The following is a 17164-nucleotide window of genomic DNA, read 5'->3' as shown; positions in this document are numbered from 1 at the left end:
CACCAAAACGAATAGGGGATGACGACATTCTTGCGGGGCCAAGTGGTGGTGGGTGACCCCTATCCTAAGAACCATGCAAGAGGTGGGCCCTGGATCTTGAGACCTGCAGCCAGGCCACCAGCCGTGGCCAGGAGAAAGGAGCCACCAGCTGAGGGGGTGGCCTGGCAAGACCTGAGCCTCCTGGAGAGCAGCTACGTGGCACTAAGCAAACAGCTTTCCCCCACCCCGCTTCCGCCCAGCCCTTTCCCCTTTGCTTACCAGTTGCTCCAGATGCCGTAGAGGAGTTCCACAAAAGCGAAAGAAAGATTCAGGCACAGGAAGAAAAACAGGTTCCGGGACGTCTTGTCGGACAGGATAGACCTGGGCAGGACACAAGCGGGGGACAGCCGGGCGCATCAACGGGGTGTCAGGGCCGGAGCCCGGGCTCCCCATTCAAGACCCCCCCGGCCCACAGCTCCCCTCCCAGGGCGCGGGCGGGCACCCCACGCTCCCCCCCCGGACCCGGGGCGTCCTCAGGGCTGGGCCTCGCCCTCCGCGGGGCACCCCCCCCCCAGCCCCGGCCCCCCGCACCTAAACCAGCCCGAGATCTTGCCGAGCAGATTGAACTTGGGTGGTTTGTACTCATCGTCCTTGATGGACAGGGGCAACATCTTCTCCGCCCGGCGAGAGGCCGGGTCTGCTCCCCTCGGAAGCGGCTCCGCGGGGTGGTGGTGGGGACAGGGTGACGCCTCCCCAGCGCTCGCCGGGCCGCGCGCCGCGCAGAGACGGGCGGACACAGACACACTCCGGGGAACTCGCCGACTTCCGGCCCGGGCCGCGCAACGCGTCCTGGGACGGGGAGGGGGCGGGGCCTGGGGGCGCTGGGCGGGGCTCGCGGCGGCGCTGGGCGGGGCTCGCGGCGGCGCTGGGCGGGGCTTGCGGCGGCGCTGGGCGGGGCTTACGGCGGAGTTGGGCGGGGCTTGCTGCGGGGCGGGGCAGCAGGTGCGGGGCGGGGCGGAGCGGGAAGTGACAGCTGCTGGGTGAGCGGACTGTGCTCCGCCACCTGGAGGGAGAGCCCGAGCGCCGGCCTGGCGGGCAGCTGGAGGGGCCGCTCTCGCCCTCCAGGGCCGCCTACCCGCGCTGTTCCCGGATGCTCTGGCACCCAGAGCCTGCGCCCTGCCATTCCCCCACCCCCGATCGTGTTAATCCTACGTTGCCAGCGGCAGTGCTTGGGAATTCAGGCTGCCACGTGTTCTCTTGCTGCCAGTGCCCAGGAAGCGCAAATGATTCATTTGCTGGGTGAACTCTATGGGCACCCAAATTCTAGTAGTCCACGCCACCCCCAACCCCCAAACAGTGCCTTACCCCTCTGCACTGCCAGGCAGGAGACAATCCATAAATGTGTGTCCAGAGAATGTGCAACGTGTTTTAAAAGAAACCCTTTCTTTTTTTTTTTTCCAAAGATTATTTATTTATACATACAAGAGCTGGGGTACAGGCTAGAGGTGGGGGTGGGGGAGAGGATTCACCAGAGACAGAGTGGGGAACAAAACAGGCAGATTGACCCAAGTACACTGCTGAGGGGAGCAGCTGGGAGTCAGGAGAGGTATGCTGCTCCATGTGAGTAGCTTCCTGGCAGGGGATCGAACTCTTGATGCAGAGGCTGGAGAGGTCTGCTGACAGCTTCATAGATTGCGTCTTAACCCTTGAGCCACCAGAGAGGCCCCATATTATTATTGTTTTAAGATTAATTTATTTATGCATACAAGAGCTGGGGTACAGGCCAGAGGTGGGGATGCGTGTGTGTGAGAAGATTCGCCAGCAACAGAGTGGGGAGCAGAACAGGCAGAGTGACTGAAATACACTGCTAAAGGGAGCAGTGGGCGAGTCAGGAGAGGTCTGCCGCACCATGTGGGTAACTCCCTGGCCGGCTGCGGCTCAAACTTGCACTGCAGAGGCTGCTGACAGCTTCATAGGTTGCATCTTAACCCCTGCGCCACCAGGGAGGCCCCTAAAAGAAACCCTTTCAACAGGGCTACTGGGAGACCGTGTTTGAACTGAGGTTTGATAAATGCAGTTGCGCGGACAACCCCTTTTTGCTGATCCCACAAAACTCGAGCTCCTACCAGTCCCCTTCGCTTCCAGGTCATCCCAGCGGCCGCAGCGCGGTTGCAACGCGGGCAGAACCTCACTGGCCATTTCAGGGCCACGAAGAGCAGCAGACCCGTCGGGAGCAGGGGCAGCGCGGGGGGCAGGAGTCGTCCCGCGGGCCTGGCCTGGGCACCATCTGGGACGCCCATCGCGCGCCTCGCTGGGGAATTGTTTGGGTAGGTCCGTCACGGGAATGATTAAAAGTTGTTGCTTTGGGGAAGAAAGCAAAAAAAAAAAAAAAATGGCTTTTGGAGGTGGGCTGGAAACTACAAAACCGAGCTTCTTGGGAGCTGTAGCCTGACAGGAAGTGGGGCGTCACCGAAAGGGAGGGGAGCCTCCGGGGACGGTCCCCTGCTTCAGGCTCTCACTTTGCGGGCAGCGATTTTTCCAGGGGATCAAGACGGGGAGTGGATGGAGCAGGGTGCATGCATGCTGCTGCGTTTTTTAGGGGGAAAAAAACCAGCAAGCGAGACGCCCCTTCCGTTTTCTGATAACCAAACGGCTGGCTCCACTGCAATCCTCTGCACTTGAGGTAAGGAAATAGCAATTTGCTCTCGTGTTAAAAAATTGTTTTGCAATGAGGATATATGCACGTTTTGTTCTTGTTCTTGGAACTTTGTGCGTGTGTGGGGTAGCGATTCAGTGGTTATATTCTTGCAAATATAATTTACTTATTCTGCCGTTTTAAAAAAATGCTTATGTTAATTGAAACTTGTGTAAAAACAGCTAAATTTCAGAAATTAAGTTCTGGAAAGAGCATTTTTATCTTTGCTATTCTTGACGTATATTTCAGTATTTTAACACAAACAGAAATACATATTTTCAATTAGTTGCATTTACTTATATATTTTAGGAAGCTTTCCATTTGCCATAGACTTTGATTTTTACTCTGCTGCACTGCTGGGAAAACAAATTAGCTTAAAGATAAATATTCACATGGCGATTTTTTTTTTTTTTTTTACAAAACTGCTTTATTTCCATATGATGTAACTTGGTGAGGGAGTATATTTAGAAATAACCAAATTTCAGAAACTGTTTTCCAGCCTTTTCTTAACTCAAGGTCAGCTGCAATTTGAGCCTGTGTTTTTGTGTTTTGCCTTTGAAAAATATTCTGCATTTAATCCTATACTGACAAATTGCTTAGCTGGTTTATGGAGAAATCTACATTAGCCTTTTTCAAATACTTTTGAAATAAGTTGGTGAAACTGACGTTTAATTTCCATTATATTGGTTTCCTGGGCTCCCCAAATTCCCCCAAACCTCACACCAAAGATCTACGATTGATATTTCTGTGAGGGCCCTTTCCTTTCAAAGAATGGCAATGCCATTTAAACTCTTATTGAATGGCATAATTACCACCTTCAATTCTAAAGATATTTCGTTGGAAATGTACATTGAAGAGTCTCCCCTGGTGGGGCAGCGGTTGAGCACTGGGTTGCGAGGCTGCCTGCAGCCTCTGCAGCGCCAGTTCGATCCCCGGTCACAGGTGAGGGTCCCACAAAAATAAAACAAAAACAAAACAAAACAAAAAACCCGAAATGTACATTGAGCACTATTTAAAATGACAAAAAATTCTATGAGTGGCAAATGTTTGTGTCTCACTTCTTTTGTCATCCTGAAGGAACATCCGTCCCATGTATGTTAACCAATATATGTTGTCATATTAAATCTAAAGTTAGTTTCTTTCATTCAGTCAATAGTCATTTAATAAGTATCTACTATATGCTAGGTTCTCTATGTGAGCCTAGGGAGGTGGGAAGGAAGTAGATTACTAAAACACATAAAATTCTTTCTCTGGACTAATTTTAAGGCAAATCAATTCGGGACTTTGGAACTGTGTGATGTTTAAGATTTGTACCAGGGGTATCCTTGATGTATGGAGGAGAGCCATCTATCAATGAATCTTTGTATACATACTAAGCCACCCTTATGCCTCTCAATAACTTGGATCAGGAAAGAACATGACTTTGGAAAATCAGAAACGATGCTTTACCTCTATTGAGATAGTTGTTACAGATTCAGTGTCTTGATGGGCTCTAACCAGAATTCTTAATTCCTTCACATATGACAAGATTAAATGGGTTTATAACATCATAAAACGGATACAGTAATGAACATTTTAAAACAAATAAATGGATTTCTACCCTGAACTTTTAGATTTATTTAGGTCATCTTCTACTGATAAGTTATATTAGATTAACTATGCAGACTGTAAAGTGTGAAAAACCCTGCTACTCAGACCTGTCATTAAGGACACTGAGAAAGGAAAGCACAGAGAGTTAAGGTGCACATGAAACTCATCCCCAGCTGAGTTCCAGCTCCTCTTGATCAATAGCCAGTGGAAGAATAGGAAGATAGGAAGTAATCAACCCTGGCATTTATCTGTAACCCTATTTTAGAGCCAGTGTTTATTTTTAAGTTGCTTTTAATTGAACGTCCTGTGTAACTTTATTGAAAAAAGAAGTTGTAACCATGGATAGAACTATAGACACTTAAAAAATCTAGAAATTGAATGCAAATATAAATTGATAATGCTTTCCATAGCCTATATGTTCTGGCTTCAAATGTGTAAAAACATTAGTTGGAATGATGTGCGTTTATCCTGTTTCTGGATAATTAAGGGAAAGATAAAACAAAAATATAGCAGTGTTGGGCCTCCCTGGTGGCGCAAGGGGTTAAGCACTGCACTATGAAGTAACCCACAGCCTCTGCAGCATGAGTTCGATCCTTGGCCAGCCAGAGAGCAACCCTCATGGTGTGGCAGACCTCTCCTTTCTTGCCCCTTGCTCCTCTCAGCAGTGTATTTCACTCAGCTGTCTGTTCTGTTCCCCACTCTGTCACCCCTCTCACCCCCTCCGCCCCCCTGCATCTATACGCCAGCTCTTATATGCCTATACGCCAGCTCTTATATGCATAAATAAATAAATCTTAATATATATATATATATAGTAGTGTTAGCATCAACATGGTAGGAAGGCAGAATCTACCTTATTGTCTAATTGTAATTTTTAGAACACAGAATAGCAATTTTTAATTTCTGAATGTTATTTGAAGCCTAGGACAATGGCATAAAAGCATTTTTTAAGCAGTTTATGCTGATTAACAAAAACATCACAGAAAATTCTTTGATTTCCCTTAATAGTGACCAGAGAACCTGTTCCTATCAGTTACTGAAGCCATAAGGAAATGTTTTATAAATATTAAACCTTTTCCATAATGAGGTAAGTACCATTTTTTGTTTGCTTTTTAAAAATTGTGGTAAAATGTGCATGAGATAACATTTGCCATTAACCATTTTTAAGTGCCAAATTCAGTAGTGTAGTGTTACGTTGTTCTCATATTGGTGAGCAACCAATCTGTAGAACTTTTCCCTCTTACAAAACTAAAACTAGGGCCTCCCTGGTGGCTCAAGAGGTTAAGACGCAACGTATGAAGCTCACCGCAGCCACTGCAGCATGGGTTTGATCCCCAGCCAGGGAGCTACCCACCATGGCACAGCAGATCTCTCCTGACTATCACCCTGCTCCCCTCAGTAGTGTATTTCAGTTGATCTGCCTGTCCTGTTCTCCACTTTCTCTGGTGAATCCTCTCACCCTCCCACACATCTGGCCTATACTCTGGTTCTTGTTTAAATAAATTAATCTTTAAAAAAAATTTTAGGGCCTCTTCTGGAGGCGCAGGAGGTTGAGCACCGTGCTGTGAAGCTGTCCGCAGCCTCTGCAGAGCCGGTTCAATCCCGGCCAGCCGGCGAGGATCCCACATGGCGCAGCAGACCTCTCCTGTCTCACCCACTGCTCCCCTCAGCAGTGCATTTCAGCCAATCTGCCTGTCTGTTCCCCACTCTGTCTCTGGTGAATCCTCTCACACTCCCATACATCTGGCCTGTACCCCGGCTCTTGTATAAATAAATCTTTAAAAAAAAATTTTTTTTAAAGTACTTTAAAAAAATTTTAAATTAAAAAAAAAAAACCCTAAAACTATACGAATTAAACAGCTCCTCATTTTCCCTTCCTCCTGTCTCCTGGAAGTTCCATTTTACTATCTGTTTCTCTGAATTTGACTACTCTAGATAACTCAAATAAATGGAATCATAAAGTATCTGTCTTTTTATGACTGGTTTATTTAGTGTAAGTCCTAAAGTTCATCTCTCATGTCTTGGAATTTCCTTTTTAAAGACTGAATAATATTCCATCATATGTCTATACATTTTATTTATCTATTTATCTGTTGGTGGACATTTGGGTTGCTTCTGTTTTTTGGCTATTGTGGGTGATGGTACTGTAAACATAGGTAAAGTACCAGTATTTTTATCTGAGAAAAATTATGTTTTGTAGAGGTATGTTTACTTCTTTGGAAATAAAAGTTCTTACTTGAGCCAGGGTCTATTAGAAAATACTGTCAGTCCTCTTTTAGGTCTTATGCATTGAGACACCAGTCCAGATTATGTAGTAAAGTCAATATCTATAAAGCTGAAATAATCTTTTTTTTAAAAGATTTATTTATTTATGCATACAAGAGCTGGGGTACAGGCCAGAGATACAGGGGTGTTAGAGGATTCACCAGAGACGAATGCGGAACAGAACAGGCAGATTGACTGAAATACACTGCCGAGGGGAGAAGCCGGCAAGACAGGAGAGGTCTGCTGCACCTTGTGGGTTGCTCCCTGGCGGCCAGGGATTGAACTCTGCTGCAGAGGCTTTAGATTGCTTCATAGTGCTGTGCTTAACCCCTTGCGCCACCAGGGAGGCCCCAAGCTAAAATAATCTTATAGACTTGAACAAAGTTGACAATATGGACTATGTAGAGGACACTGAAAATACATACTCACTCAAGTATGAGTCAGGAGTATTTACTGACCAACACGTTTTCTGTGGCTCAGGAAAAATCATTTAATATTCTGTCTTAGCTTTCCCATCTCTAAAATAGAGTATATATATTTTAATTCCCTTCTTTCTAAAGATTTATACATTACTGATTTAAGATATAGAGCTTTAAATGGGAAGGGATTTGACAGCTTTTATTACTATTGCTGAGTGGGAAGGCAGGAACTAGGACGGCCTAATCTTCAGCCTTTCAAGGGCTTGACAGTGCTCCATGCCTGTGGTGAACCTGTCCATGTTTGTGATTATCCATGTTTGTGATGGACGAACATATACCATGGATATTTTGAACTTCCTCTCATATGAATTGGAGTTACTTGCATATGCAGTTTGATATCTAAAGCTATAAATTATATTCGTATGTATGCAATAGATTTTGCTTAAAGAAGTGATTTTGGAATGTCAGTCTATTAATGAAAAGCAGTATTACATAAAAGGGAGAAAGTTCTATACAATATTCCAGGATCTATTACCTAACATTATTGCCACTCCTCCATCATCCAGTGACTAAGATAAATTCAAATGAAAAGTTCCAGTAGTCTGAAGCAAAAAATATAATATATATATATATATATATATATTTGCAGATGTACTTGGTTTCTTTTTGACCCATTTCTGGAACTAATTTTGTATGGTATTGTGCTGAGCTAAAAATTCTTTTCTATTTCTAGGGTTTCTTCTCAGGATGCATTGACTCCTTGGGTCCTTACAAGGCTTGGTGGTTCCTTTTAGGAATTAAGTCCTACCCTAATATTTGGGCTTGGTCATCTCCAGATATTATCATTATCATCCCAATAGCTATAATTATTTGGCAGTTCCAGGGGAAAGATGCAAGACTAGAAGGACTTTTTATCTAGTTTAATTCAAAACTGTGTACTTTGGGGATAGAAAATCTCAATAGAGAATATCACTGTTTACCTCAGTAACAAATGGCTGGGTTCAAGGAGTCGGTGCTTTAAAAAAGATTTTATAATATCTATAATTCATTTCCTCTTAATGATGATAAAGCAAATCTAGCTAATTGATGGTAGCTGTCTGAAGAAATGTTGAGAGGAATATAATATGTTGTAGTGGCTTAGGAGGAAAAAAATGTCTGACTTTGCTATGAATAATGGGATGGGTTGGGAAGAGAAGTAGCTACATAGGTTTTAAATGCTGTGCTGTTGTTTATTTTACCTGATCTATCTATAAAGGAATGGCTCACTCCTGTTTGCTAACAGGACTTTATCTTTAATTTAGCCAGTACAGAAATTCTTTCCTTACAGCTTGCAATGAGAAATGACTTGTTACAGCAGCATCTCTGTATTTAAATGGGAATGTTGTAGAAAATGTAGCCATTTATCAGTACGTTTAGCAAATCTGTTTCAGTACCATGGTCTCAAAATGCACAAAGGACAGCACTAAACCTTATAAATGACAGGATTTTTTTTTTTAAATATTAAATTTTATTTTTATATTCCCCCATACAATTGCAAACGCCCCATTCTGACCCCAATCCTTCCCTCCCGCCCCCCACCCCCCAAAAAGTGTCTCTGGTTCATAGTTTTTTGTTGATTTTGATTTTCACTTTCTTATATTCATTTTCCTGGTCCCTTATTTAAGTTTTCTAGATTCCTGCTATGAGTGAGACCATCCGGTATTTTTCTTTTTCTTTTTGGCTTATTTCGCTGAGCATGATCCCTTCCAGTGCCATCCATGTTGCTGCAAATTGCATGTGTTTATCTTTTTTGAATGCTGAGTAATATTCCATGGTATATATGTACCACATCTTCTTGATCCAGTCATCTATTTTTGGGCATTTGGGTTGTTTCCAAAGCTTAGCTATTGTAAACAGTGCTGCTATAAACATAGGAGTGCAGGTGCTCTTTGGAATTGATGTTTCTGTGTCCTTTGGGTAAATACCTAGGAGTGGAATTGCTGGATCATATGGAAGCTCTATGTTTAGTAGGTCCAGAAATCTCCACACAGCTCTCCATAGTGGTTGGACCAGTTTGCACTCCCACCAACAGTGCACAAGAGTTCCTTTTTCTCCACATCCTCGCCAACATTTGTTGTTGCTAGTTTTTTTAATATGTGCCATTCTCACTGGTGTGAGATGGTATCTCATGGTAGTTTTGATTTGCATTTCCCTGATTACAAGTGATGTTGAACATTTTTTCATATGTCTGTTGGCCATTTGCATTTCCTCTTCAGAGAAGTTTCTTTTTAGCTCTTCTGCCCATTTTTTGACTGGATTATATTCTTTGTTGTTGCTGAGTCTCATCAGCTCTTTGCAGATTTTTGTGATCAGTCCTTTATCATTAGTGTTGGGTGCAAAAATGTTCTCCCAGTTGGTGGGGTTTCTCTTTGTTTTTGTTATTGTCTCTTTTGCTGTGCAGAAGCTCTTTAATTTGATGTAGTCCCAGCTGTTTATCTTTCTCTTCACTATCACTGCTTTGGGTGATGTGTCTGTAAAGATGTCTTTGATGTGCAAATCCCGTAGTGTTTCGCCTATATTTCCTTCTATGTATTTTATGGTTTCAGGTCTTATGTCTAGTTCTTTAATCCATTTGAGTTGATTTTTGTGTATGGTGTGAGGTAGTGGTCAAGCTTCATTCTTTTGCATGTAGTGACCCAGTTTTCCCAGCACCATTTATTGAACAAACTTTCTTTGCTCCAATGCATAGTCTTTGCTCCTTTGTCAAAGATTAGTTGACCATAAATCTGTGGGTTTATTTCTGGATTTTCTATTCGATTCCATTGGTCTGTATGTCTGTTCTTGTTCCAATACCATGCAGTTTTGATGATTATGGCTTTGTAGTATAGTTTGAAGTCTGGGAGTGTGATGCCTCCATTTCCTTCTTTTTTTTTCAGTAGAGCTTTGGCTATTCGGGGTTTTTGGTGATTCCATATGAATTTCATCAATAATTGTTCTATTTCTTTGAAGAATGCCATTGAGATTTTGATTGGAATAGCATTGAATCTGTATATTGCTTTTGGTAGGATGGCCATTTTAATAATGTTTATTCTTCCAATCCATGAGCAGGGGATGTCTTTCCATTTCTTTGTGTCTTCTTCTATTTCTTTTAACAGTGTTTTATAGTTTTCTTTGTATAGGTCCTTTACCTCTTTTGTTAGATTTATTCCCAAATATTTGATTTTTTTTGTTTCGATAATAAAAGGGGTGGTTTTTTGATTTCTTCTTCTTCAGATTTATTGTTTGTGTATAGGAAGGCTACTGACTTTTGCGTGTTGATTTTGTATCCTGCCACTTTACTGAATTGATTGATGAGTTGAATTAGTTTTTCTGTGGAGATTTTGGGGTTCTCTATGTATATTATCATATCATCTGCAAATAGTGATAGTTTGACTTCTTCTTTCCTATTTGGATTCCTTGGATGTCTTTCTCTTGTCTTATTGCTCTGGCTAGGACTTCCAGTATTATATTGAAAAGCAGTGGTGAGAGTGGACATCCTTGTCTTGTTCCAGATCTTAATGGAATTGCTTTCAGCTTTTCACCATTGAGAATGATACTGGCTGTTGGCTTGTCATAGATGGCCTTTATGATGTTGAGGTATGTTCCTTGTATCCCAAGAATTTCAAGGGCTTTTATCATGAATGGGTGTTGCACTTTGTCGAAAGCTTTCTCAGCATCTATTGATATTATCATATGGTTTTTATATTTCTTTTTGTTGATGTGTTGGATAACGTTGATTGATTTTCGGATGTTAAACCATCCTTGTGCCCCTGGAATGAATCCAACTTGGTCGTGGTGAATTATCTTATGGATACATTGTTGGATTCTGATAGCTAAAATTTTATTGAGGATTTTTGCATCAGTGTTCATTAGGGAGATTGGCCAATAGTTTTCCTTTTTTGTGTTGTCCTTATTCGGTTTTGGTATTAGTGTAATATTGGCTTCATAGAACGTGTTTGGTATTGTCCCTTCCTTCTCAATTTTTTGGAAGAGTTTGTGAAGGATAGGCACTAATTCATCTCTGAATGTTTGGTAGAATTCTATAAATGACAGGATTTAAATCGGCAATTAATGATCATATTGTTAGTGCTCCAAATCAAGGGGCACCCAGGGACACCCAAACTATTAAGGGGTGCATGCTCTAAAGGGATGCGACCATCCATGTGCACAAAGACAAAGGATGCAGACTTTTAGTGTAACAGATGTTTAATAGAGTTAGTGTGCATAGAGAGGGGAGAGAGGATATTCCTAATAATAATTTCCCAATAAAACTTCCAAAATTACCCATTCCCTTGTAGACAAATGCCCATCCAAACAAGGTTGGCCCAAAGCAGGGCTGCTTAGGCCCAAAAGTATGCCACATGTCTAAGGCACCTTCTGGTGGGGAACAGCAAGAAAGGGATAAAGGCAGTTCTCAGAAAGCTGGGACAAAAGGATTATACTGTATCAAGACAATAGCTGCCATTGTCAGCTTCCCCACTTGTTTCTTCTGGGTCTCTTGTCCAGCCCTCTTTACCCCCCAGTCCTTGGGGGCAAGCCAAAGCTGGAGAAGCAAGATCCCAGAGCCCACCTACCTTCCACTTTATATAGCTTCAGTTCTGCCCCTGGTACTCAGTAGCTCCCCTGATGAGGAAGTCCAGTTCATGGCACACTGAGATCTGTAGTCCATGGTGGCTTTATGAGCCTGGCAGTGGGGAAAAGGGCTCTTCCCCTTCTGTAACAATATATATGTAGCCATTTGTATTGTCAATAGAAAAGATGAATCTTTTCAACACTAATAGCCAACCCATAACACCATTGATCCAGATTATTATTACCTAAATGGTCTACTTGGAACATTGTACAATTGATCATAAACACAGCAAGATCACAAAGTGAATCTGTGGCACTATATGGACCCTTTAATTATTTATTATTATTTTAAGTCTCTTCCTATCCCTGCCTTTCCTTTTCCTTTAAAAAAAAACACAAAACTTTATTATTGGGCCTCCTTGGTGGTGCAAGGGGTTAAGATGCAACCTATGAAGGTATCTGCAGCCACTGCAGCATGAATTCAATCCCCAGCCAGGGAGCTACCCACATGGCGCAGCAGACCTCTCCTGTCTCGCCTGTTGCTCCTCTTAGCAGTGTATTTCCGTCTGCCTGTTCTGCTCTCCACTCTGTCGCTGGAGAGTCCTCTCACTCCCCACACCTCCAGCCTTAAAAAAACAAAACAAAACAAAAAAAAACAACAACTTCATTATTAACACAAAATAATTTAACTTATTTTGATATATTTCAACTTGTGAAAAAGGAATGGGAGTTCAGAAAAATCTGAGAATACATGGACTCTTTCAGAGTAAAAGCGAGGGGAAGTCATTTAGGAAGGAAAGGGTAGCATTGCTAGAAGGTGAGAAAAGCTGTGTGGCCTTTCTGAAATACAGTGGAAAGTGAATTTCCTGAATTTGGGGAAAATAATAAAGGCAAAAACTCTTACCAGATTACTCTGTAGCACCAGGGGAAGATTTGTGAAATTAAGTGACCTTTCAGGTACTATTTCTGGCATTCTGTATTTTGCAGTGAAGCAAATTTTAGTTTATGCTGCTTTAATATTTTATGGAAGAGACTTGCTGTGGACAGTAGTGAACTGATCGGGCTAGTGTTCTGACCTCGTTTTCTTTTCCTGCCAACTGTCCTAAAGTTTATAGGTTTTTTGTCGATATCTGAGCCCAAACTGAATTTTCCTTTCTCAGCTAGGTAAGACTCTGTTATCTGTTTAAATCATGTCTGATACCTGCTGGATTAAATAATAATGGGTTTTTTTTGTGTTCCTAAAAAAGTTTGGGGAAATACACAAGGATGATTTTTCCCCAAGGCAAATCAACTCATTCTCCAATAGCTTCTGTTGAAACAGGGATATTAAAAGGCCTTTGAATACAGGATATCTTGAAATGATGTGAAAGAAAGCAGCATTTTCGGACATCTTTTATACGTCAAGTTGCTTGGTCCCAGAATTAAAAGTGAAAAGGTGACTTACGTGACCAGTGCTTGAGTCCACATTCCATGAGTTGCTATCTTTGTCACCAAGATGAGTGTCAGGAGGGAAACTAACCTTCCTCTACCCTCTAGATGCTGGGTTCATAACATAAATTGACATGAGTAATAGAAGAGACAAGAAAAGACAAACAAATGAACTAATGTGCACACAGGGAGGAGAGGCTGCCTACAGAATATGAACCTGCTTTTTTTTTTTTTTCTTCATGCCAGTGAAATTATATCCAGGTCTCTATAAAGGGGGCAATAGATTGAAGTGGGAAAAATAGAACAACTTTGCAATTTGAAGAGGAATTTTGCAGTGTTCATCTACATATGCATGGAAAATCTTTAAGCCCTAGCCCAGGGTGATTTGCTGTGTTTTATCTCGCAGACCACTGGAGATTTCTTTTCTTTTCACCAGCACAGCACTAAGTACCTGTGGGGGCAGCCATCTTTGCTCCCAACAAGAGAATACTCAGGTTTGTAAACCAGGGGAAGGTTTCTTGGGTACTGCCTACTCTTAACTGGGCCTTAATTTGCATTTAATGAGAATTTATTCTGTTGATTTTTCAGCCATTTCTTATCTATTGTGAAGTTTAATGCAATTTAAACACAAATTCCTTCAAATTGCCTCATTCCATTCAACCACAAGGAATTCTGAGCACTTTGGGCCAGGTGCTGTTCTGGATTCTGAAGACTAAGGGAAACTACTTTCATGATGCCATCAGACTGAAAAAGGAGCTGGAGACACAATAAATAGTCATTAATTCCTGGAAACAGGTCTAGTGGTACTGTGTTCCAAGTTCCCAAGGATGCTGAGGATGGAAAGTGATGAAGAGACATTCACAGGGGAGGGAATGTTTGAAAGAGATTTGGAGTGAGGTGGTGGCGTGGAGAGGAGTTTTTCAGGTAGGGAGAAGGGAGGGCTGTGTAGATAGAGAAAATGGCACCAAGCAACCCATGGAGTCATGGATCAGGAGGGCTGTGGGTCCCTTAAGAGGACACTGGTTTGGGAATTTGGCACGAATGCCCCTTTACCTCCTCTTGAACAATGTCTGCCATCTGCACACCATGTCAGAAACCAGGCCAGAAACTGATTATCACTTACAAAGTCAGAAGAGCGTCTCCCAATTCTTCTTGCGTTTGTGGGGTAAGGGAAATGCAGGTTCTGCATTTGCCTCTGCTTTCCACCTTGGAATGAGTTATCTCTGTCAGTTATCTCTGACAGCTGAGGGCCTTTTTCTGAGCAGCTATATTCTATAATCATCAGTTTTTAGGCAATCTGTTCAATATGAGGCAAAGCTCATAGTGAAATGGCAGAATAGTTATCATTTTCCAACCATCTGTGGCAGCAAAATGAAAATGAGGGTTCAGTGTACATCAAGCTGTTTATTGCATTTCTAGCTCATGAGTCAGAGGACATAACTGATTTCTGCTCGGGTTGTGCTCTGGTTTGTTTGCTTTTAGCTTCTGCCTGGATCATTATTGCTTTTTCAGCCTGATGGAACTACCCTGAGAAAAACTCTTTTCCATTCAATAGCGTTCCTTCTAGGGAACTTTGATTAGATGATATAATAAACACCTTAATAGCAGCTCTTTGAAAATCCACATGGCCTAATTTAACACCATGCATTACAGATTTTCTAACTTGCTTATTAAACTATATATTATTTACTTTCTTACTCTATCTTATGCCCACATTTTAGAAAATTTCTTAATATTTGAAATAAACTCTTCCAAAAACTACTTTAAATTCTTATTTAAAATTTTTGATGCAGTCACTGAGCAGTTCCACTCCTTGGTTTATATATCCAAGAGAAATGAAAACTTGAGTATATAAAAATTTGTACTTGAATATTCATAGCATTATTCATAACAGCAAAATGTGGAAACAACCCAAATATCCAGCAACTAATAAACACACAAATAAAATGTGGCACATCTATACAACAGAATGTTATTTGGCAAAAAAATAACAGTAATAATAATAATAAAAGAACAAGGAACTAACAGGTACAACAACATGGGCAAACCTTGAAAACATGCTAAGTGAAAAAAGTCAGATACAAAGACTACATATTGTGTGATTCCATTTATATGAAATGTTCAGCACACCCAAATCTACAGAGAAAGAAAATTGACTACTGTTTGCCTGCTGCTGACCTGGGGGTTGGGGAAAATAGGAGTGAGGAGTGACTGCTAATGGGTAAGGAGTTTCTTTTTGGAGTACTGAGATGTTTTAAAATTAGATGGTTACACAATTCTGTAAAATATACTTAAAGCCACTGAACTGTATGTTTTAAATAGGTGAAACTTTTGGTATGTGAAACACATCTCAATAAGGTTGTAAAAAAAATCCCCAATATATTTGTATTGTTTCACAGTTACCTTAGTGACAGTCTTGTATACCAATTTTTCACACATCCTTGCAGAATTTGCTATAATGCAGTGGAAAGAACTATGGACTGTGTCATCAGGAGATCTAGAATCTTGCTCTGGCTCTATGGCTGGTTAGCTGCATTCAACTGCAGACCCATAGGCAAGTTCCTTATGCCTCCACCTTGCATTCTTTATCAATGAAACAAGGAATTTGGCATAGGCAGGCTCTGCGCTCTCAGCTTTGAGTTAAGTGTATGTATAAATGAGACCTATAAATATTGGGGCAGTTTTGGAGACGTGCTGTAGGGTTTTCAGAGTCCACCTGATTAGCATTCTCCCCATCATATCAAGTGTGTCTTACTAGGCAACGCATGTAGAAAGGGTTAATGACGCCAGCATCATTGGCACATTAGGCTAGACAATTCTTTGTTATGTCTAGCAGACTGTTCTGTGCATTGTTCTTGTTTTTCTACTTAGCAGCAACCCTGAGCTTTACCCACTAGCTTTGCAACAGTATCAATATCCAGTCCTGACAAAAGTGTCTTCAGACTTCCCCAGTGTCCCCTGAAGAGTAAAATCATCCCTGTTGAAAACTTTTGGTGCAGAAGATGCTAGTCTAGCAATAGCAAAATAACTAGAGATGTGTTCTCTACCTGTGAAGAACTAATATGTTAACAAAAGTTTCATTTGGGTATCTTTGATTTTTCCTTCTCGGAGAGGAAAAAGGCAGGAAGGTAATAGACCAAGGACTTACAGATCCTTTTTGGAAAGAGGCAGGGTGCCAATAAATATATGTAGATATGACTTTAAAAAGAAATAAGGAAAAACAGAACCTAGGAGGATACTTTAGCAATTAAGTACAAGAAAACTATATATTTACCTCTTAGTTCTTTCCAAGTAAGATGTAGATTATCTAAATATATTCTTCCTCATACTGCCCATTCAAAGTTCAAAGCTGTGAATTAGATAATAGGTTCTTCTCTAGAAGGAACAAAAGAAAACTATAAACTGAATCTGAATAGGAAAATAGATGATAATTACCCTATCATTACTCTCCTAATTGTTCTGAAGCTGTTCTATGGACTCACCAGAGAGTTCCAGAACCTCGGTGGCTCTCAAATACAGACAGGTGTCATTTGCACTGCAGTCTATAAAGTTCTTGTTCTTGCTTTTCCATACAGACTGAAAATTTACATAATATGTATTGGGTTGCATTATTTAATAAATACTATATGAAATATTATACATTGTATTACTAAAGACATAAATATTCACATCTCCCAGAACATTTTTGATAACAGTACAACAGGGAACTAGAAGCTATCTGAAAGAGAACATTTCCATGATGGATATTGAGATAAACTCCTATTAAAAGTATAGAGAAAAGTGAAACACTCATAATGTCTCTGACAATGCATATTTATATTAGGCTATAGTAGTAAATCTTAATTAGTTTTCTAGACTAAAATTGCCAGATAACATGTTATCAATGTCTACTGTAGAGACTAGAAATACTCTATATTTTACAAGATGCTGTTTGTACTCAGCTACAGAAAGTGAACAATGATTTTAATCAGGGTATACTTCAGTGTGATTATCAAATGAATCTTCACTCTAAGTGCTTAGAAATAACCATTTTATGCAGAACTTAAAATATGTTTCATAAGACCAGCTTTTTATTCAATATTAGAAGGATTTAAGGCCTTGGAACCAAATTTTTAATGCAGAATGGTTAATTTTGGTTGACTGCATTAACAGCACATGGTATTTTAGTAGAGGGCGCGATGACATGTTACTCTAAACC

At 41.3% G+C, this 17164-nt stretch overlaps 2 protein-coding genes across 4 annotated transcripts in view; one reads left to right on the top strand and one right to left on the bottom strand.

Moving 5' to 3' along the window:
- SLC30A7 (solute carrier family 30 member 7) overlaps positions 1-785 on the bottom strand; it is a 64766-nt gene extending 63981 nt beyond the window's left edge. Inside the window, exons 1-2 of the mRNA XM_037501460.2 lie at positions 571-785; positions 259-360 (exon numbers count right to left, since the gene is read on the bottom strand). Of these exons, the coding sequence (XP_037357357.1) occupies positions 259-360; positions 571-650 (182 nt within the window). The 5' untranslated portion in view covers positions 651-785. The remainder of the gene's footprint in view (positions 1-258; positions 361-570) is intronic.
- Positions 786-2199: 1414 nt separating this feature from the next.
- Positions 2200-17164, top strand: part of EXTL2 (exostosin like glycosyltransferase 2) — a 140264-nt gene continuing 125299 nt past the window's right edge. Inside the window, exons 1-3 of one of the 3 annotated variants that reach the window (XM_054690936.1) lie at positions 2200-2306; positions 2579-2662; positions 5273-5351. In XM_054690936.1, the coding sequence (XP_054546911.1) occupies positions 5347-5351 (5 nt within the window). In that variant the 5' untranslated portion in view covers positions 2200-2306; positions 2579-2662; positions 5273-5346. Of the gene's footprint in view, positions 2307-2420; positions 2663-5272; positions 5352-17164 lie in introns of those variants that run through there. The other 2 variants (XM_054690937.1, XM_037498468.2) reach the window with 2 other exon arrangements.

The sequence above is a fragment of the Talpa occidentalis genome, unplaced genomic scaffold, assembly GCF_014898055.3.
Source record: "Talpa occidentalis isolate TD23 unplaced genomic scaffold, MPIMG_talOcc4v2.1 talOcc4.9, whole genome shotgun sequence".
Taxonomy (NCBI): Eukaryota; Metazoa; Chordata; class Mammalia; order Eulipotyphla; family Talpidae; genus Talpa; species Talpa occidentalis.
The sequence above is the reverse complement of the archived record's forward strand: the minus strand, read 5'-3'. Positions and strand labels throughout refer to the sequence as shown.